A 23,816-nucleotide genomic window follows, 5' to 3' on the forward strand; every position below is an offset into this window, starting at 1 on the left:
AATAAACTGTTAGGATCTATTCTGTTTCTGCCTCCCATGTTAGTTTGCATATGCCTTTTGCCTACCCCCCCCCCCCCCCACACACACACACACACACAACTGTCCGTTCTTATTTTTTTTCACATGACAACGTATTATATAATAAAGCAATTTTGTAATTGGGGGCACAAACAACACCATCATTTGGGGTCCAAAACAAAATAGCAGCCACTTCTAAAACTATCATTATTAATTGCTCTCGAAGGAAATTTAGAATAAATTATTGTGAACGTGTATGATTGCTGGTATTGTAAACTATCACCTGGAGGGCACGGGTTCGAGCGCCTCCCTAATCAGAAATTTCTGCATCATCAAAATTTCTTTATCCTATGCGCCCTCCAAAATTGAATGCGTCGCCAGTCCTTCGAGAGCAATTCGTCCGACTGTAGTCGGTTTATGTTTATATAAGAAAGGGCTTTTTGTATTATAAGAAAGGGCTCTGGAGCCCCTATGCCCTCTCCAGATCCTGATTTTTAAGCGATTTTCAAAGTTTGTTCTCAGTATGCTTACAGAAACTATTTGATTAATCCCAACAGAAGTAAAGCAAGGTGCTGCTTTTTCTATTTTTAATAGCCGCCCTCATCTTCTCAGCCGGTTTCTATAGCGCTCCTATCACAATTCAAAGAATTTGAATTGTATTGGGGCGCTGTGTTTTTTTTAAGATGTGTTCACGCATTTTTTGAATGACTTTGATTTTTCAAAACGGGATAACAGGTAAAGCGCAGCTGGCATTAAATTTCATTAGAGGCCCAAAGTGAGCTTGAGTACTCCTTCAAGTGCTTAGAGTTGTGCAGCTGCTGGTATGGCCTTAATTAAAGGTTAAAAGGTCATTTTTATAGTTTTTATGCTCAAATTGTTGCAATTTTTCATATTTTTTTTGTGATTTTTTTTGTTTTAGTCTTACGTTGAAGTTTTTGAAAAATGATGAAGGCCTTTTGCGAGACAAAATAACTTGTTATGACCATATTGTGAGCTATATGTTTTGGTACTACAAATACAAACATGCAAAATGATACTAATTTTTGCAATTTTTTTCAATTCTTTTGAAAATCTTTGTCATTTTTGAGTTTTTCCGGCATCAGGGGCCAGGAAATGTCCTTTGTGGTTTGACAATAGAGCACTGCATATTTTCTAGTAATAATGGATTGGTTTTCCACATTTTAATGTCTCGAAATTTGACATTTTTTAATATAAAATTTGCAATTATTTACAGGTTTCCTAAAGTTTTTGTCGATTTTTGATATTTGTCCATTCTGAAGTGCCATAAAACCTATTCCACGGTCTGATAAAAAATTACTGCATGGTTTTTGACTTCAATGGACTTGTTATCAACAATTTAATTTTTCGAATTATTTGAAATTTTTTGATAAAGTTTGCAATTTTTTTCAAGTTTTTTTTAAATCATTTCTCTTATATTCAGTTTTTCTTGCCTCAGTTGCCAGCTAACCTCATCCAGGGTTTGATAATAGATTATTAGATAGCTATGGGGCAATTGAACGGTTTGCAACATTTTAATAGAACGAATTTCTATTTGAGATTTTTTCTAAAAATTATTGCCTATCGATCTTTGAGCCAATGAATTTTTTATTGCTTGGAATTGGGTTAATGGATAGCCTCTAGAGACACAGAAATGATTCCGAAGATTTTAATATCACAAATTTTAGCAAAATTTTATTAAATGTTGAAATTGATTTCATTTTTTATATTTTTCGGTCATTTTTGAGTAAATCGATCTTCAAGGGCCAATGAATTTTTTCAGGTCATGCAGATATAATACTGGACCAATTTCAAAAACAAAAAATGGTCTTGAACATTTTTTCGGAACATGTTTTTTAAGGGATGAAATTTTGCATCAGGGAAAAAATCTTCAAGAGTTTTAGTAATGAGTATGTTTTTGTTTAGTTTGTTTGATTGCTTTAGTTTCTCAGTTTTGAGATGATTTTGTTTGTTTTGGCTGGCTTTGTTCATTGATCTGCTGGTCAGGTAGAGTACTTTTAAGTTTTTCATTCAATTCTTTGAATTGTATTTCAGGACTTGTCCTGCTATGTTTTTTTACAATTCCAAGAATTTCAATTGTATTGGGGCGCTGTGTTTTTTTTAAGATGTGTTCACACATTTTTCAATGACTTTGATCTTTCAAAACGGGATAAACAGGTAAAGCCCAGCGGGAATTAAGTTTCATTAGAGGCCCAAAGTGGACGTTAGTAGTCCTTCAAGTGCTTAGAGTGTTGCGGCTGCTCGGATGGCCTCAATTCAAGGCTAAAGGTCATTTTAAGGAGATTTTGGGCTCAAAATGGTGCAATTTTTCATGTTTTTTTGATTTTTTTGAGTTTTTTGTTTAATTAGTCTTAGGTTGAAGTTTTTAAAAATTGATGAAGGCCTTTTGTGAAACAAAATTGCCTGTTATGACCATTTTATGAGCTATATGTTTTGGTATTACAAACACAAACACACAAAATGATACCAGTTTTTTGCAATTTTTTTCAAGTTTTCTGAAAATTTTTGTCATTTTTTGCCTTTTTCCAGCTTCAGGGGCCAGCAAATCTCCTATAAGGTTTGATAATAGGGCACTGTATAGTTTTTAGTAATAATGGAGTGGTCTTAAACATTTTAATGTCTCGAATTTTAGCATTTTTTTAAATAAAATCTGCAATTTTTTTGAGGTTTCCTAATAAAGTTTGACAATTTTTGATATTTGTCCATTCCCAAGTGCCAGGAAACCTATTCCACGGTCTGAAAAAGTTACTGCATAGTTGTTAATTTCACTGGAGTTGTTTTCAAAAATATAACCTTTCGAATTTTGAAAATTTTTTGATAAAAGTTGCAAGTTATTTAATTTTTTTCAAAACATTTGTCTCTTATTCAGTTTTTTTTTGCCTGAGTAGCCAGATAACCTAATACAGGGTTTGATAGTATGTTATTAAATAGTTGCTAGGGGTAATTGGATGGTTTTCAACATTTTAATAGAACAATTTTCTGTTTTGAAATTTAAAATTTTTTAAAATTATTGCCTATCGATCTTTGAACCAATAATTTTTTAAGGCTTGGAATTGGTTTACTGGATAGCCTCTAGAGACACTAGAATCATTTCTTAAGAAATGCTTCTGAAGATAATAATATCGCGACTTTCAGCAGCCTTTCATTGAAGTTTGCAATTGATTTCATTTTATTTTAAAATTTTTTGGTCATTTTCGAGTTAATCGATCTTCAAGGGCCAATTAATTTTTTCAGGCCTTGCAGATATAATACTGCACCAAGTTCAGAAACAAAATTTGGTTTTGAACATATTCTTGAAATAGGTATATTTAAAGGGATCAAATTTTGCCTTAGGGGTAAAATCTTAAAAGTTTAAGCAATGATTATATATTTGTTTAATTTGATTGTTTGTTTGTCAGTTTTTTTGTGATAATTTTTGATTTTGTTTGTGTTTTAGCTGGCATCGTTGATTTGATCTGCTGGTCGAGTAGAGTAATTCTAAGTTTTCATTCAATTTTTTTGAATTGTATTTCAGGACTTGTCCTGCTATGTGTCTTTACTTCTTCGAACTTTTTTTCGCTTTACCGATTTTGTCGCTTTTTCGACATTTTGCGTGAGATCTTTTTGACTTCTCTAGGCTAGTTTCACTCTTCTGTCATTCTGCTCAAAGTCCTTTTAAACAGCAGCTGCTCAGCAAATCAATTCAAAATGAAGAGAGTCAGTATTAAAACAATCAAAGTCAGAAATAGAAAAGGGATAAACCCATAAAGCCCATTTTTAGATGCCCTGTACTTGAACTTTGTTTTCATAAGTTTTAGTTACTATCTATATTATTTTTGCTATTGATACTAGACCCTGTAGCCTCTCACCGAGAGACAGGAGTATGTCCAATTACGAAATGACATCAAAATAAATCGCACTTAAAAATGTTTTATACAAAAATCAATTTTTTTTTGATATTTTCTCTTCTTTCAATCCCAATAGAGTTATGGGAATCAACGGCGGCTATTTTCCGGCTTCCCCACCATCTACCTCGCATACGCCATCCACCCCTCTCCCATCCATCTACCCATACTTTGTTTCCTCCCCCAACTTTAATCCCCCAATTCGTGCTTTACCCTCTGCATCATTAATTGTATTCTATTGAGAAGTGAGATAATTTTTTGTGCATCTTCAAAAACGAAAACTACTACTCGGTAATTGACTTTTGATTTGTTTGTTATTCTTTAAAACTTTGTTTTTGCCGTTTTTGGTATGGTTGGTTCCGCCCGAGTTTGAATAGTACGACTCTTCGAGTGGTTTCCGGTGTTCTACCGGTTGTGTTTTTCTATGCTTGATTGATTTTTTCTAGTCAATTGTAATACAAAAAGTCAATTGAAAAGTTTGCCAAAATGGTTCAATTTTTCTAAATTAAATAAATTTGGTTGGTTTAAAGTAAGTAATAATGATAATAATTTACCATGCATAAGAGTTCAGTTGAGGAACGACATGTATGACAAAATCTTTCTCTACGTTAAGGTTTCAGACGTCCAGACACTTGTACACAGCACACGCAGCACAACCCTCCATCACACACACACACACACACACACACACACACACACACACACACAAAGGGCTGAAGCAGGTTACCATAGGACCGAGCCAGCAAAATCTAGCACATCTGTAAATTAAAACGGTGTTAACGTCCTATTCACCATTCGATTATGAGTAATGCCTTCCAGTTGCTAAGTGGAACATTTTCACCACTCCTCCGAGTATTTTTCGGTCATATAGTGTGTGTGTGTTATTCTCAAAATTCCATTTACTCGCTAATCGAGTAGCGTTGTCCAACTCACAATTTGAAAAATCTAGCTGAGTGGGTATGTATTATGAGTGGGTGTTATTGGCAACCCCCACCCCCCTCCTCCCCACGTGCTATAGTTTTACTACGTAATAGCTTGCGCTATTTAACTGTGGGCGCATAAACGTACTCGCGGGACAAGGGGGAATGATCCAAAAAATCCTTATCAAGCATGATTATTTGGATTTCGCGTCTTCAGCTTTCTTGTTCTGCGGTTTTTAACTTGAGTTTGACAGTTTAATTTTTGCAAAGTTATTTTTGAGAAATAAAATAATTGATAACTTGTTAGCGTAGGTATGTGATTGTTTATTTGTTTGTTTGTTTGTTTCAGGATTCAGGTGTGAGCTACATTGGTGCTATCGAGGCTCTAAAACAAATCAGGTTTGTGCCTCTCATATTTTTATGGTTCCGACCCATTTTAGTGGGGGAGAAACTACATGTTGAATTGGGTTAGAATTATAGATATCGTGCGGTTGTTACTTTCTAACATGAATTTATTGTTTCAGTTCGAAATCTCTGCTACTGATCCGATGATTAAGAAATTATTTCACTTTAACAAACGATTAAATTCTTTTGTACGATTTAGGAAATGAAATAGCGGGCAAAAGTCCACAAAAAGGAGAATGCAAAATCAAGCCATAAATCAGAGTCATTCTTTCACCATTTAGTGGGAGCTATTTTCGTTGATTGGAAAATGAAATGAACTTGATAAGAAATGTGGTAGTTGATTATACAGGTAGTAATAAGTCGCAATATAAACTAAAAATAAAGGAATTCATCCAATGAACTGTGAGATGGGGCAAACCGAAAAGATCCCAAGTTTAGTTTGGGTTTTTCTTTCCCATTATACCCCAAGCTTAAAGCTTAGTGGTCAAATAACCTGTTGGGGTCTAAGCAGTTGCAACTACTGTGAAAATGGAGCAGCACTGGATTCGAACCAGCATCTCTTACTTGCAAGCCTAGTGTGCTACCCATTTACACCACCTGTTCGTAAGCTCTCGAACTATGGCATCTCTTATAATTCGTTCTCACGTTCTTTCTTGTTCCTCAAGGCTTCATTTCTCTAGCCAAGTGAACGTTGAACAAGTAGAGCTTCTTGTCAAGCTATGTCAAGCTTATCTTATGCACAATTTACATTAGGTTGTTCTCTTTCAACCTTCTAACATAACCTATAGCCCCACACCCTATAGTGCCATAAGGGGGGCTATAATGAGAAAAGCGCCCGAATTTCTGTTCAAGTTAACGATATGTTCTAGGGAGGAGTTAGTGCCTGGACGCAAACTGGATTGTATTAGTAGTGCATTTAGACTGATGGTCTCTTCGGCCTCTGAGTTGTCGGGGGAACCCAGTGACAGGCTCATGATGGAGGACTTGTTGCCTATCATTGTGTTCATCGTCGTCAGGGCATCGTTAGTTACCACCACCTACACATCCAACTTTTTTTAATTGACTGAATTTTTATTACCAAGATTAGCTTGGTTATCAGAATTTTGGTCAATCAGATTGAAGGAAACAACAAACGATTCGTCACTTAGATTTTTTAAAGAGTTTAACGACTTCTGAGACCTCCATTGATGTTGTATTTTGACCTTACATATGATTGGTTTCACTCCGAATTATTCACATCCAACTGGATTCCATTGATTGATTTTTTTCGGCTTATTTGTATTAATTGTCACCATTCATGCCTGAAGATATTTTGCCTAGAAAGCGCATTTGATTCATATGCAAGAAAAACAAAAACCTTATAAACATCTATAATCCCAAAAAAAAACGTTTTATTTAATAGCAGCAAAGCGATATCTGAGGCTATTGTTGGCCTTCTCTTGATTTTTTACAATTGAAATGATTTTTTAAAGATCTGTTCACACATTTTCATGATTTTTGAAGTTAAATTCGATTCAAGTCGAATTTTTAAGTAGAGTGAGAAAAAGGTGTTTGAACAGAAAATCGCTTTGTCGATTGTAATTTTTTGTTCGCATACGGCAATTTGACTTTCATTTTTACTGGGTTTTTAAATTTTTCGTTGTATTTTTTAAGTTGTTTTCGCAATCCATTCGTTGTCCATTCTACGTCTAGTTTTTTTCTTTAGACAATGAAAATCCTTTGAATTGTAGGCCGGGACTTGTCCTGCTGTGTTTTTTCTTGTTTCGTTGTCAAGATTTTTTTACAACCATATGACGTCAAAATCACTTCAAATCTGCTTTTTATTCATTCGTTCATGCAATTTCAACTGAATTGCGTGCGTGACGTCTCTTTCACTCTTATTGCTTTGAGATTTTTGTTCATTCGGGTGGTTAAGTTTTGAACACACGTGACTTCCCTCACTCTCAAAAATGACTTCCTCGCTCTGAAACTGAAGTTTCTTTACTTTAATTCAAAGATGTAAGGTCAAGTGAGTGCGTGTCACTCTAATTGAAGGGTATTTGAGGGCAGCTAATAGAAGCAATAAAAAGTTAAATAGATTCCTAATGAAAATATAATTGCTCAGCAGCATTCAATAATAATAAGTTTTTTGTCTGTTTTTTACTATCTTTTTGAGGCTGCATATCTACGATGCTATCGCGGCTGTTTTCTGGTAATCTGTCAGCTATGTTGATAAAATTTTAGATCACAGAGCTCAATCTTACCGTCTCCTGACAGAGCAGTTAATGAAAATACCGATAGTCTAATTGCACAGTGACTACAGCATAAGTTCTTTTAATTGCAAAGAGAAAAAATTCTGGAAATGGTTCTCGGTCCTTATGACAGAAAAGTGACAAACAGCGTCGAATCCGCAAAAACAACTGATGAACGTTTCCAAAGAAGTGGTTATTATTATTAAAAGTAATGGAAGCAAGATCTATAATGGAAATTTTGATCTGTATATATAAGCAGATCATGTTCAAGTTCCCCAAGTTGTATTTCTCGACATAACAATTATGTTAAAAATTTACTCAAGATGACGCTTTGCGTTCAAAAAATATATAAACCAATTTAATTCCTGATGTGAGTCAAACAGATAAGTTTGCGTAGAATAAACTTCTATGGAACAATTGTTACAAGAATTTAAACGTAAGCTCGAAAAAATCTTTTCAATGCATGCACCGCTAAAAACTCAACTTTTTCTTCAGATGAAAAGTTTCTTCCTCAAAATAGAAACTATGAATACTTCCCATAGAACGATTTGTTTGAGCAAATTTTTTCAAAGAGCTCTTTGAACTAAAAGACCAGGTAAGTAATGGGTAGCAAAGGTTTTGCAAAATTCTACCACCAAATGGTTGAAATGGAAGGCGAAATAATTGGAACCTCATTAATGAAACAAGGACTTCGAGTAAAACAAGTGCAGTAGTGCATTCTCTGAAAAATTTTTCAGTGAGAAAAAAGGAACCCGAGTTGCTCAACTGTAAGTTTGCTCAACTGTATCTTTTTTAACGCAATATTTGCATTTGAAGTAAGACTTCCTCTAAATAGAGAATTAAAAACTGTTTTCGTCTTAATTCGCTTTTGCTCTTGGCAAAAATAAGTCATTGGGTTCCTCTGAAATACCCTGATGCGCTCAACACTACGCAGCTATTCCAAATAGCCGAACATGTTTTTTTTTAAATCGTGAATGAAATAATTGAAAACCAAGTTTCTTCTGCTGCACATACGAGAGCTTACATCACCCCTCTCTCTAAGGGATGAGATATTAACTATGCACTGAACTATCTTCCAAATTCTTTAACACCAGTAGTTCGAAGGGTTTTGGTGTCTCTTCTTTTAAGAAGAGTTGAAAGGTTATCAACAAACCTTTTCAACTCTTCTCAAAATTTGGAAAATTTGCTCTGAAACCTACAATTCTTTATACCACAGAAACAAATCAGACTCAACGAGAATTACAACAAACTACAGCAGCCTTTTTAGATCTATCCGAAGCATTCTACTTTATCCACCATGATATCTTGATTCAAAAGTTTTGTCGTCTCGGGTTTTTATTTTCTGCACAGAACTTAGCTACTATAAATCTCAAAAACAGAAAAGAGTGTGGTAGTTAACAATGTTGAATCTAAGTGACTCAAAGTTGAGGAACAAATTCCGTTTTGAACATTTCAAAATCTTTTTTTTTCAATTTACACATCAATGGCCCGCGTAATTGTTGCTCTTGTGAAACAATCCACGTTGCTGATTACGCAGTTTTTCTATACTACAGCACATTAAATGAAAGGAATAATTTGAGATAGACCTTTGAGAAAAAATTTAGAAAAATTCATGAATTACGTTAGCTTTTATCATCTAAAATTTAACTCGTAAACCAAAATTCCAGAATCAGCTATGATAAATTTAGGAAATCAGATTATCAAGTCTACAATTGTAGTTAAATGTCTGGGTGCTTACATGGACATGTAATTTATGTATAAAATGCAAGTTGGACTGGAATTTTAGCATCGAATGATTTATATAAAAATAGCCCAGAGAATTTCCTCTAATTTCCCACTAATTTCCTCTACCATATACCATTCGATTAGGTTATGAAAAAACCCTTTTGAATGCTATCCTTTTAAGTCGTGCCCAATGCTCTTCTTTTATTTTGTCGTCCCTTAGCCAAAACCTGTAAACAACACGACAAAAGCGCTTGTATTGTCGTATCAGAGCTTGTTTCAGCAAAAAAAAGATTGAACTCTTTTTCAAATCTAAAAGTCGATTATAAATTTCCTCCAGTTTTTAAATTTTTGACTACAGGAATGCCATATCTTTGCATAACGTAATTTAAAAAAAGACCCGCAACAGAGAATATATGCGTTCGATACAACAAGGAGGTGAAAATTGCTTGAAAATTGGGTTTCTAGAATAAGTTTTTCTAAACGACGGTCGCATCGCGCGTAGTTTTTTAATGAACTTTTTATGAAGTTATAAAAAAGAATTTTAAGAATTTTTTCTTGGCGAACAGAATAGGGACCCAGGTTATATTCAACACAGTGCAGTTAAGTAAAAATCCTTGAAATTAATGACGTTTTCTAGTTATTCTGGGAGTAAGTGCTTGTCAAAGCTTCCCAATTTAGTTGTTAGATCTTCTGGTTGTGACCCTGGGCTCTTAAATCAGCTAGGAGTTTTGAAATGATACAGCGCTCTGTAAATGAGTTATGCTGAAGAGCAATATTTATCGTGACGGCAGTAAACATAATTCGTATGCTTGCATTGCTAGCACCGTTCTTGTTTCCCGAACGGTGACAAATTATTGTCATTTAAAATGAGTTTCTTGCTCGTAAAGGTCTTTTTTGTGCATTACGTTTGCTCTTTCTTTTCAAAACTATTATTTGCTCAACCTTTCAATAACGGGTTGATGCTTTCTTTAGCTTGATGGTCGCGAGAATGTCAATTGTCAATTTATTTAGAAAAAAATTGTCGTAATTGTATTAGTCTTGTTAATGTTGCTTTTTTATACAATTTTTTGTTCTACCAATCTTCGATCTGATAGTTTTTTGTCGGACCATTTGATATTCTGACCTCAAGAACTGGTAGTGCCCTGGAATTAGGTTGCTGATTAGTTCTCCTGGAGCTTTACTAGTCTCTAATTGATCAATTACTCAAAGATAATTAGGAGAAAAAGTCATGAAGAGGGGAATTTTTTTGGCGATTCAGACACTTTCCTCCCCACATCTTATTCTACCTTAATTCCGCATGCTTGACCACCCCCCTTGAGACTCCACTGGACTCAGTTAAGCCCCGCCTCTTATGCACCTCCTTAGTTCACCGGCCAGTTCAACTAATAAGATTTTTTGTAACTAGTGGAAAGTTGTCTGGTGACATTTAGTTTTTGTGACATTTCATAGATTATGATTTAGTTTTTTCGTAAGTTAATATTAGGCACAGCAGATATGCAAGGTTATTGCAGCTTTTTCAGACATACCGTCGTTTTTTAGTTTATTTCACTTCAACTCTGAGCAATGAACAGTTCGGGTACCAAATTTGTATTTGTAACCAGTAATTCTTGAGAGTTTGAAGACTAAAAAAGTTAACAATTTTATCTATTTGACCGAAAATTTCAAAAACATATCGATTGTTTTTTTTCGAATTTTGGTTTTAAAAACCATTTAAACCGTCTCTATGTATTCCGCTGGTTACAGACAATTGTGCAGACCATTTTTATCTGTATCGAAAAAATTTTTATGGGAAATCGAAGTCTTCAGACACTTTAGAGCTCCCAAAATAGCAAAAATCAAATTTGAAAATAAAAACTAAAAGGCCAAGATTGTAATCTTTTCTGAATTCTATTTTTTTGCAAATAATTCATCTTTTTCAAAAACTAACCATTTCAGTATTTTCAAAACCCCGGAGAGCTAAAAAAAAAGAAACAGTTCGATGAAATGAACATCGATTGAACAAAAATCATTACTGAAAGTAAAGATGAAATCCTTATCTTTTTTGTTCTTTGTTGTCAGTTGAGATTGTTAGAACTAATCTTTTCTACAATAATGAAATGCAGATGAATTTGAGAGCCAGAAGTTTCTGGATGGCCAAGTTAAAAAATTTAATGCAATTGTTCATAAATTTTTCAAAAAAAATTCGAAAACTATTTTTTTACTTCTCTGTATTATGAGTTTGCTCTTCGAACTATTTTTTCCTGTCTTTGCGCATATCTGTAAATTGTACTGTGCTATCAGAGCTTGTTTCCGCAGAAGAAGAGTGGACTCTTCTTCAGGTCTGAAAAACGATTATCATTTTCCTCCAGTTTCTAAGCTTTTTGACTACAGTAATGCTGTATCTTTGCATAACGTTCTTTAAAATATAGCCCTGCCACAAAGAATTATGCATTTAATACTACAAGGAGGTGCAAATCGCTCGAAAATTGGGATTCAACAAAAAAAAATATTCTAAAGAAGGATTCCATCCCTCGTAATTTTTCTGTGAACTTTTTATGAAGTTATCAAAAAGAATTATAAGAATTTTTTCCCTGACGAAGGGAATAGGGACTCAGGTAATATTCAACATAGTTCACTTAAGTAAAAATCCTTCAAATTAACTTAGTTATCTAGTTACTCTTAAAGTTAGTTTGCTTGTCAAGGCTTCACAATTGAATTGTTAGATCTTCTGGTTGTGACCCTGGGCTCTTAAATCAACTAGGAGTTTTGAAATGATACAATGCTCTGAAAGTGAGTTTTCCTCAAGATAAATATTTATTGACGGCAGTACACGTAATATGTATGCTTGCATTGCTAGCAACATTCTTAATTCCCGAAAGATGTCAATTTGATTTCGTATAAAACGAGTTTCCCGCTCGTAAAACTTTTTTTAAAACATTTTTTTTTGCTGGAAGCTGTCTCAGTTCTCCATTAATGTAACTGGAAATTAACTCGGTATACATCCCCTCAGCTTCAATTAAAATTACAGTGGCTCATGATAGTCTTCTTCGAGCTGCTGATTTTTCATCTTTTTCAACTGCCTTTCTATTCCGTGCCGCTGATTGGCTATGTGCATCTCGTTTTCTCTTTCGTTTCGAAGCCCTTATTTTCGGTACCTTGCAATAATGAGTTGATACTTTCTTTAGCTTGATGGTCTCGAGGAGATCAATTGTCAATTTTTCGAGATCGTCGTAATTGTATTAGTCTTGTTAATCTCTCTTTTTTATACAATTTTTTGTACTACCAGTCTTTGATCTGATAGTTTTTTCTTTCGGACCATTTGATGTTTCGACCTCAAGAACTGGCAGAGCCCGGAGAGCATTAGGTTGCTGAGCAGTTCTCTTGGGGATTTACTAGTCTCTAATTGAACAATTAATCAAAGATGCTGAGGAGAAAAAGTCATGAGGAGGGGAACTTTTGGCGGATCAGACACTCCCCTCCCCACGGCTTATTCTACCCTTAATTCCGCACGCTTGACCATCCTTGAGACTCCACCAGCTCAAGTAAGAAGAATTTCAATTGCTCTTGAACGAAGTTCACAGCAATTATTGTAAACATGTTGGTCTTTTGTATGAAAATTTTTCGCTTGACCATTTTGCGCTTTTGTTCCTGAAGATTCTTTGACTTATAAAGTGACTTTTTCAAGGTTTCGACGATAAATTTTGATCTCTATTACTGTCGCTTCCAAGTAAAGCTTAATGCTAATAAACACATGCGATGTTTTGAAAAACTTTACCCTTCTTAACTGCTATATGAACTCAGTATAGACTTCTTCAAAAATCTTCATATTATCAAACAAGATAATTTTTTTTTGGAAAACAATATTATCGACAATTGATTGGGTATTCTATTTGGCATCTGAAAACGTTACTGGAGCTATCTTGACTTATTGCATTTCGTCGGCCGGTGAGATCAAACCAGTTTATTTTTCTTTCTTTTCAGGTCAACATTCTTTTTTTGCTATGTTTAACTAAGACTTTGTCATAAAAACCCAAAGTATCCGACATCAAAATGGAGACAACTGCACTAGAAAAATGGAATAAGGAAAAGTTGATACAAGAAATTTTGAAACTAAGAGAAAATAAAAGAACATTACTTAGTAGTAGTTTGCAACAATGTGAAATAGATGAGCTCAGGAGAGATGTAGAATTATATAAAGAAAAAGCTGCGTTAATTGAACAAGAAAACAAAGAACAACAAAATTTAGTTATTTCGGACAGCACGTTCAAATTTGTAAAACAAAGCGATATCAGTAGCGAAACAGCTATACACTCCTACCCATCTGCAACCATAAATGAAGTCAACAGTACTATTGATTCGTATTCAACAGGAACAAAGTCGGAAAGCCTTATATTTCACCTTGGGCATAACAGTATTGATCAGGGTACTGACGGAAAAAAAGCAGCAGATTAAATTGCTGACCTGGTTGGCAAATGTATAATTTCAAACCACATAAGGTTGCCATTTGCAAAATACCGAATGTAAAGAATGGTCTGTATGGAAGAGATGTGAATAACAAAGAAATTAATGAATACAACAAGGAAGTCAAAAATTTAGCCGATCAACTTAATGGTGAATTTCAGTCGTGTAAAGTAAATGTCCTGAATTACTACTTGGAAAACACAGATATAAGGCATGATGGTGTTCACCCTAATTTACATGGAATTAATAAAATGGCAGCGACTCTGAGAAATCACTTAAAATGGATTGGTTACAATTTTTCAACAAACGATGTCTCTTTGAGACAAATTCCACCAAAGCGCTAAGATCTTTTTGTACCCATGAGAGATGGATGGAATAATTGCACCAATCGTATTGAGTTCTGATACCTTTGGGTGACTTCTTAGAAATCATTAAAAATGTTTTATTCGAGATGTAGGTGGGTTTTTATCTTGGTTTTAATTTTGATTAAGTTTGCTTTTTTCCAGAAAAGATTGAGTTTCTCAAAAGTCACTCAAATTTTTGTAAACTTAAAAAACATAACTGCCGTCATATCGATCGGATCAAAAATTTTTTACTATGGTTCGGAATAATTAACATAAAATATCTACTTAGAGTCATCGTAGTTATTCTACAAAAATGTGGTGACATTGAAAGAAATCCAGGTCCATCAAATTTGGATAATTTAACAACAATTTCCCAAGTTTTGGTATATGAATTGTAGAAGCCTCAATAATAAACATGAGCAACTGTCTCATTTTTTGAAAAATCTTGATGAAACTTCATTCCTAGTTGTTACCGAAACACGGATAAACGAAAAACTGACATTCCCGAGTTTTATCTGTGCAAGAGTCATCACTTCGTTCACCAAGCAAGATCATTATTAACTAATGTACAGAGAGGTGGAGGGGTAGGTATTTGGGCTCCCAAACAGTTTACAGTAAAAATGGAAATGATTTGAACACAATCAATAGAAGTTTTTTTGGGTCAATGTGGATTGAAATTGGTACGCCTTTAACACAAAAGCTACTCATTAATGTAGCATACTGCCCCAATGTAAATCTTTCTAACTTTTTCTGGATGAAATGAATGTAGAAATTTCAAATGTGTATTCGTATACAGATAATCTAATTTTATTCGATTACAATATGAACTTGTTAGGCGCAAAAGGTAGACAGTCACTTGATATTTTCACAGCAAACAATGGGCTATGTTACGTTAATGAAACCGAGGCAACATGGACAAATGGTGAAAAATATTGGTTAATTGGTCACTGTTTTATCTCGAAGAACCGACTTTTTGAAGCCAATGTTTTAGAGTCGACCCTTGGAGTTGATCACTTCACAATAGTATATCAGTCATCATTAAAAATAGATCACAGTGATAAGAAAACACAGTTTTTGATACGTAATACCAAGAAATATTCCAGATCAATTCTCAATCGTGACATTGCGCTGCAAGATTGGTCGCCCTTGTACCAGATAAATGAGCCTAACGAAATGTTTCTGAAGTTTATCGACATTTTTGAAAAAAAATGTCGAGTTTACTGAGTTGTCATGCACCCTCGAAGTTGGTAGAAAGTAGTACCAAAAAACAACAAAAGCAATGTTTGACAAAGGAAATACGTGGTCTCATAAATGAAAAACAACGTCTCTTTAATGCGTGGAAGAAAAACCCAAAACCAGAAATTTATAATATTTGCAAATCTTACTAATTTACGCAATTCAGTGAATAGAAAACTGAAAAAAGCTGCAGATGACTATACAACGAATTTTTTTCAGCAGCTACCAACTTCAAGAGAACAATGGAAATTCATTAAAAACAGGATCAACTCCAACAGTCAAATAGAAAAAATTGACAAATTAAGGGAAGGTAGTCATTTTGTTGAGGATGACAGAAAGATTGCCAATATTCTTAATAACTGTTTTGCGAGGCTCGGATTATACAAAGGCAAAGACATTTCTCCAAATCATTCTTCCCTCACATTTGAGGGACCGGAATTTAGCTTCCGACCAGTCACCAGAAAAGAATTGTATAATGTTATTGATAATCTACTTAAACATAAATCGCCCGGACCGGGCTATTTACCAGCATCGGCGCTAAAAGATAGTAAACTGTCTTTTGGAACACTTTTACACTTTGTCGTCAATGAATTTATAAATAAAAACACGTTTCCTAATATTTTGAGAACAGCCAATGTTACACCTTATTATAAGAAAGGAGACCGACTAGAACCAGAAAACTATCGACCCATATCAGTCACATCAACTCCAAATTTTTGAGTGATTACTACTTGAACAACTAACTCAGCACCTGACTCTTAATGGTCTGATTGACAAGAATCCATTCGGATTTCAAAAGCAAAAGCCCTGTCTCGATACTATCATTTCAGTAACTGAAAAAATAAACCAATGCGTTGACGAAAACGAAATTGTTGTCATATTTTTTTAGACTTTGCAAAGGCTTTCAACTCAATATCTATTGATGTTTTATGAACAAAATAAAAAGGTATGGAATTGGAGAGATTGCACGAATCTTATTAAACTCCTTCCATTGTGATAGAAAATAGTGTGTAAAAAGTGGGATAGCTAAATCAGATTGGGTTGTCAGAAATCAGGGTGTTCCTCGGGGAACTGTCTTAGGGCCTTTAGTTTTTATACTTTATGTCAACGACTTCAGTGAAGCTGTATCAACGAATTGTGATGTATAACAGTTGGCCGATGATACAGCAATTCTATGTCATGCAAAGAATGAAGCAGTTTTGCAGTTAATAGCTGAAGATACATTCAACAAGACAGATCAATATTTGAAACAAAACAGGTTAACTTTGAATGAGGAAAAAAAGGAGTTAATTGTGTTTAAAAATGAAAAATTGCCCCTCCTTGAAACTGTCGATTCCAAGGGACACCGATTGGAAGCATCTGAAAAATTTTGATATTTAGGTGTAATAATTGATAGGGAACTGACATACCAAAATCAACTAAATAAGGTTATCAGTAAAATGGCTTCTGCAATCAGATTATTATATTTGGTTCTTTATCAGGTACCGTTAAAAACAAGATTAAATCTTTTTAAATCACTAGTTTTGTCTCATTTAGATTTTAGTGCGATTTATTTTTTCAAAATTTACCATCTTAATCTATTGACAGAATTAACAAACAGATAAACTGGGGCATAAACGTTTGCTTTATGAAAACCAAGTACGATACTGCCAGAGATCTTCTTCTGGAGACTGAAATTCTTCCAGCAGAGCTCCAAATAACATGGGTGTCATTAAAAAGGTTTGTCAATATTATCCAACAAAGAAGAAATCGCTCTAATAAACGTTTCAGATTTTTAGAAAACGTGCCAATTATTGCAAACAAACGAACCCATAACATTTTCTTAGAACAAAAATGTAAGTCAAGATGGAGTAATGGTTCAATTGTTCGTAACTTTATCCGAAAATGGAACACACTTCCAATTACAATTAGAAAAGAAACGTCGAAGACCAAATTTGAACAAAAAGTTACAGCGGAAATGCTTAAACGACACGAAAGAGTTCAATAGACAGAAGAGTTGCAGGATTCAAACATATTTTTTATTAAACTATTTTTAGAAAACTGAACTTTAGTTTGTTATGAATTGAAAAATATCAATGTATGATTAATAAATTTCTAACATGTAACATTAACCAAGTGGTTAGTTTAATTTACATGTTTTCAGATTTAAAAAAAATTGGTTGCAGCATAGCAAAAATAAAGGCCTGTTAACCGAGTGGTCAGTGCGTGTGGTTATGCGTCGGGAGGCCAATGGCTGGAATCCCGGAGGGGCAATTTTTCTCTACCCTCTTGCTCGAGAGCAATTCTGCCGACATTAGTCGGTTTATGTTTTGTATCTATTGGAAAGTTATCTAGTGACATTTGGTTTTTGTGACATCTCATATAAGCTTTAGTATAAGCCTGTATAAGCTTTAGTTTTTTTGTAAATTAAAATTAGACTCTGAGCAACTGTGAGACTTCAATTCATTTCAATTAGAATTTATTTTCGAATTACAATTCTGTTAATTTTTGTAACGTTATTAGCTCATGAAGAACTTTGTTTTCATTTTCACTCCTGTGTCTACCCAATTTTTCTAACTTTTGGACTTACTTTTGTGCAATAACGATCTGACAAGATCCTGTACTCACATAGATAGTATTAAAATATTGAAAAAAACTATTGCCAATTTTGCGTAAAGGAAGCTGAATGCAACTTGTAAACAGACTGGATGAGTTTGTATTTTGAGGGGAATTGACGAAACGTGTGTCGTGTAATTTTGTCTAAAAGTTCTCGAATGAAAAGAAATGATCGTTTTTTATCGCGGCAAAACTGGTAATAATTTTCTTAGGTAATAATCAGATTAGATAAGATGCTACACTATAAATGGCTCGTTTGAAGGGTTTTTAAAAAATTTTCAAGCTACAAAAACTCCTAGAATGATGGCTCAAATGATTTGCGTAAAAGACTATTAATTTTATCTTCTGTTTAGGGTGAAATACTTGAGCTCAGAGATCCAATTTGTGGAGGATTTCGCTCTTCTTCCGGACGACGACAAGGCTGACTTCATTCTACAAACTATCAAGGTCTGAACAAACTTTCACGAAACGTGTTTTTTGAACTTGTCCTTTAATCAAAATGGTTACACAAGGCAAGACAGTCAGGTGATTATATGGAATAATTTCAAAGGCTAGTACCCCCCAATTCTTGTCGATGCGTTTCAATCTGTATATTACCATTACCAGTTCTCTCAGTAGTAAGTGTCATCTTAACTTGAGGGTCATACAGCATCGGTGTCCAGCTCATTGGGTGAAACTGTTGGATTCTAATCCTGTTGCTTTTGGTACCACCTTCTGGTGACTGAATTTTTGCTTCGTTTTGTTAATTAATTAATTATGTGTTGAAAACATGTTAGTGCTTTTTGAGAAAATGTATGTACTTTTTGAAAACATGTTAGTACTTTTTGAAAACTTGTATGTGCTTCCTTTTTTTTACTTGTTTCAACGAAAATTCTAAGCTGCAACAAAATTTTTATTATCCATTTCAGTCTATTAATAGACTTTATTAATAAACTTTATTATAGACTCTATTAATAATTATGATGAGCAACATAACTTAGACATATTATTTGTCTTAAATATTATTTTTTGTTTTTTTACAATTTTATTAGTCATTGTAGGTTGCGTGCCTGTTTTAATAAAATGTAAGTTCAGTTTTTTAAGATGAGGAATTTTCCAAAACAATTTTTAAATAAGGAAAACTAATTATTTCATCAATTTCTGACATAATTTTGTTCTATTTCAGATCGCATACGTGTTCATAACTCTTGACAAGCTATGGGATTCTTAACTTCGCCCCTTAATCAAATCAGCTGCACAAATTTTATGCCAAATTTCGAGACAAACTCAGTAACAAACTTAACTGTATATCTTGCCTGCCTGCTAAAAAACTTAAATTATTTCCAAAAATGTTTCCAATTTTGCTCCATAATTTAGGAACATAAACTACATATGTGTAACTATACAATGATTTAGCTAAATTATCAGCTTTAGTTTTAGAGAGTATATATATCTTTTCACTTTTATTTTCTATCAGCCGAATTATGCAATTGAATTACGATGCAATATTTATAAATAAATATTGGTTCTTATTTATATATCGGTTTCATAAAACATATGTTATTGAACATCTGTAATTTAACATTTGCGATGTTTTCGATTTTTGGAATTTTGGATTTTAGAAGTTTTAGTTACATCATGCAAATTTGGCTAGTTAAGAAATTTTCATCGCAAATGATGCGGAGCTTGCTTAATGAGATCTTTCCCGTCATCCTCCCACAAATAATAAGTAACCAACACCCCCCCCCCCCCCCAAAAAAAAAAAACCCGAAGTTCTGCTTCTTTCGGAACTTTTATTTTGCTCCGTAGCCGACTGGTACAGCTTTGTAGACATTGTTCAATTATGTATACATAGTACATAGATCGCCGGTTCAAAATATATTTGGGGGGGGGGGGGGAGGAGCAGAAATTTTTGCGGCTCAAAAATGCAAGGAAGTTATTAAAGGGAAAGATTTCTCCATCGCTATTCTTCGCCTCGTTGTTCATTAGAATGTTGTTTATTTACGAAATTATATTTACTACCACAACAAATACATATTCTGAATCATCCTCATAAACTATATTTAGTTAGATATCAATGCCTATAGATACATTTTTATCAATTTATTGATTTGGTTTGATTAATTTAATTTACTCTAATCAATTTTTATTAACTGCTCTCGAACGAAATTTGTGTCTCATTTTATTTTGTTCAAAGTTTTTGCTCGACCGTTTTGCCAATTTGTTCTAGAAAATTCTTTCGCTCACCTGAGTGATTCGACTTCTCGAGTGGTTTTTTTCATGCTCGACTTCTTAAATTTGGTGTGATCTAAATTCCTCTTTTTCAGGATTTCCTCCACTAACTTATCTCGCGTCAGTTTCTTACAAAAAGTGTGATCAATAGTTTTCCAATATTGGTTTTGTTTTTTTTCTGAATCTTAGTTGTGGTCCAGGGAAAGCTGTAGTGACATTAACTCTAGTCACAGCAATTCGTCCAACTTTAGTATGTTTATTTTTTATATAGCCTCATCTGTGTTTGTGATAAATACCGGTTGCTGAAAAAAAACCTAACGGAAAAAAACCCCACTTCATTTTAGATAGGAAAAAAAACCCCACGGAAATAAACCCCCACTTTACTATTAAAGAGCTGCCCATTTCGTGCGTTTGGCCATGCCTCAGTGGCCCGTGGGACTTGATATGAAAGTATCACAACCGAAAAAATTATCACGACCGAATTTCAATTTTGAAATGGGGGTTATTTTCGTCGGGTTCTATTTCCGTGGGGTTTATTTCCTATCTAAAGTTGAGTGGGTTTTTTTCCGTGGTGGTTTATTTCCTAGATCCGATAAATACTGTTGTTCAAAAATTCTACATCCGATAAAATGCATATGCTTGTAAGTGAGAAGCTAGCCAGAGGACTCCAGAGGTGGACGGAAGCTTCTTTTGAACTTCAACATGGATTCAAAAATTGACTTAAAAGATGGATTCGGAAAAAAATTTCAAATGGAAACAATTAAATCAAAAATATTCTGAAATTAAATAACTCGGCCAGAAAACTAGATAAGGCCATAGTAGTCCACTGACATTAATTTTTAGATTTTTTCCATATTGTTTGAATTGATGGGACTAAAGGATCGGCGCGTGGAGGAAATAGGGTAATATTGATGGAGATGAGGCTATGCTAGGTGGGGCATAGGAGAAGAATTAAGAATAAGAAGCCACAATGCTACATTTGTCAACCTGCTCTTCGTTCCTAATTAATTCGGACTTATATTTCAAATTGCACTTAAATTTCTGTTTCTATTAATATAAGTTACTTTTTGAGAGGGATTGAGTTCGTTCTTAGGTCCTGACCAAGTTCAACACAATAAAGAAACATAGCAGGACAAGTCCTGCAATACAATCCAAAGAATTGAATGAAAAACAGAACTATTGTACCCGACCAGCAGATCAATTGAACAATCCCAGCCAAAGACAATCCCAGCGAAAAAGTTGAGAAACTTCTGAAGCTTTTACCCTGAAGGGCAAATGTGACACAATTCAATATACTCATTAACTCATGCACAAGCCTTGAAAGAGATTTATTATCCATTAAAGGTAGATAAACTCGAAAAAAATGACAGATGCTTGAAAAAAAACTTAAAAGTGAAAAATCTGAAAAACAAATTTGAAAGTTTCTAAAATTTGCAAAAAATCATGAAACCATTTCTTTGACTCTGGAGTTCTGTAACCCATCTACAAAAGTTTAGTTAGCTAGTAAAGATCGTTGAACTGAAAAAATGACAAAAAAATAAAAACAATTGCAAATTTAACAAAATCTTTGCGAAAATTTCGCGATATTAAAATCTTCAAAACCTTTTCATTGTCTCCAGAGACTATCTGGTATCCCTATTTCATGCCTTAAATAGTTTCATTGGCTCACAAAGACCGATAAACTCGGAACAAGATAGTAATACTGAGAAAAAAATTGCTTAAACTCGTGTTAAAAAAATAATTATAACCAATCCCTTACCTGTAGCTACTATGCAGTAAATTATTGTCAAACAATAGAGGAGGTTCCTGGGCCCATGCTGCCGGCAAAACCGCTGTTAAAAAATTTTCAAAAAAGATTGCAAAAAATGCAAATTTTATTTTTAAAAAACTGCTAAGTTTCGTGATAATAAAAATTAAGTTCTTTCTTTGCCTTTAGAAACTGTGCAGTAGTAACCTATTATCATACCCTAGAGGAGTTTCCTTGACACCTAAGGCTGAAAAAACTCAAAAAATGACCCAAAAAGCCTAAAATTTGTGACATTAAAAACTTGAAAACTTGACAACCATTTCATGACCAATAAAAAATTTTTCAGTAGCCAATTAAAAAATACTATGGGAGGTTGCTTGGCACCTGGGGCTGGAAACACTGAAATGATGCGAATAAATGTCATAAACTTTGACAAAAAATTGAAAGTTTTTATCATAAAAATGCTGAAATTCGTGATGTTAAATTGCTGAAAACCTTTCTATTACCTCTAATAACTATTCAGTGACCTATCGTCAGACCCTGTAGGAGGTTCCTAGACACCTAGGTCTGAAATAGTTTGAAAAAATGACAAAAATTATCAAAACATTAGAAAAAGCTTTAAAAATTAGTAAACATTGGCGAGTTTTTAGTACCAAAATTTATATCTCTTAAAGTGGTCATAAAAAATGATGTCTTGAAAAAAACCTCTTTTAACATATACAAACTACAATTTTTGACTGGTTCAGCAAAAAATTGAGAAATGACAAAAAAACTCGAAAAATTGCAACATTTTGGGCTCGGAAACTCCAAAAAAATGACATTTCAACCTTGAATTACGGCCTTTCCAGTGGCTTCACCGCTCTAATCAAATGGAAGATTAATAAACGTGGCTAAGGGTCTCTAATAGAATTTGATGTCTGCTGAGTTTTACCTGTTTATCCCGTTTTGAAAGCTCAAAGTCATAATAAATTGTGTGAAAGCTTCTTACAAAAATAAAAACATAGCAAGAGAACCCTGAATTACAATAAAAAAACTTGATTTAGCTTTCACTTGAAAAAACACCGCGTGAGATGTGCAGTTAGAACAAATAGTTTGACACAGGTGAGAGCAATTTTATCACAAGAACAAAAATAACAAGTAAGACTAAAACAAATCAGATCTGTTTTTTAAAGAAATGGTCAAAATAAAAAAAACGAATTCTAAGAACTCATGCCACTAACTGAATTCTCACTTACTATTAACCGATGAATCCTGTCATTAACGAGGTTAGGTGATAAGATGGCAATAAATTCAATAATTACTCGCAAAACTCAAAAAATTGCTAATAGTTCTTTTTAAAAACGGGCAGCTTGTAACTCAAAGAAAGCAATAACTATGAATTGACAAAGTTCTAAACGAAAAAAATTTATTTAGAATCCAATGAAAACGGTCAATGATGAGGAAAAAATAAAAGATAATAAAGTTAAAAACAAAAACTCGCAAAAATCAAAAATTCTGTAATATTTCTTGAAAACAATTGTTGTCAGTCATTGAAGGCATCAGCTTTGAACAGAAACGATTTAACAGACTAACATAACCCATATTACCAAGCTATGAAGCTTGTTATAATAATATAAGATTATACGATAAGACAACTAAAATTACAAAAGTACAACAACAACTCAAAAATTAACTCATAATTTTTGAGAAAAAGTAGTGTCAAGGCAAGGAAAACTAATAAGCTATTAAATAGGACCATTAATTGGGTTCTTTTGCGCCTCATGATTAGCTAGTGAGAATTGTCAATAATGATATTATGTGATATTAGTTGATAAGACAACAGAAATATTTTTTGCAAGTCGGCAAAATCAAATAATCATTAATTTTTTTGACAAAATTTTTCAGGTCTTAAATGGTTTTAGCTGCCCCTTCATGAGTTCTAGCAATCTCAGCTAGGCGCAAGTAGATCGCATATGTATTATACTGTAAGCACTCAAGAAAAAGAAACTCTGAAAAAAGAAATCAAATTGACGCACATGAAAAAAACTCCCTCTCAAAAACTG

General features: G+C 33.8%; 1 protein-coding gene across 1 annotated transcript in view; it reads left to right on the forward strand.

Annotated features, from left to right (window-relative positions):
- The window catches only part of LOC142354460 (alsin-like), a 168,711-nt gene extending 149,378 nt beyond the window's left edge, over window positions 1-19,333 (forward strand). The window contains exons 26-29 of the mRNA XM_075406762.1: window positions 5,190-5,239; window positions 6,115-6,267; window positions 18,170-18,263; window positions 18,982-19,333. Of these exons, the coding sequence (XP_075262877.1) occupies window positions 5,190-5,239; window positions 6,115-6,267; window positions 18,170-18,263; window positions 18,982-19,026 (342 nt within the window). The 3' untranslated portion in view covers window positions 19,027-19,333. The remainder of the gene's footprint in view (window positions 1-5,189; window positions 5,240-6,114; window positions 6,268-18,169; window positions 18,264-18,981) is intronic.
- The last annotated feature ends 4,483 nt before the right edge of the window (window positions 19,334-23,816 follow it).

Source organism: Convolutriloba macropyga, chromosome 15 (assembly GCF_964194025.1).
Source record: "Convolutriloba macropyga chromosome 15, txConMacr16.3, whole genome shotgun sequence".
Classification (NCBI taxonomy): Eukaryota; Metazoa; Xenacoelomorpha; order Acoela; family Convolutidae; genus Convolutriloba; species Convolutriloba macropyga.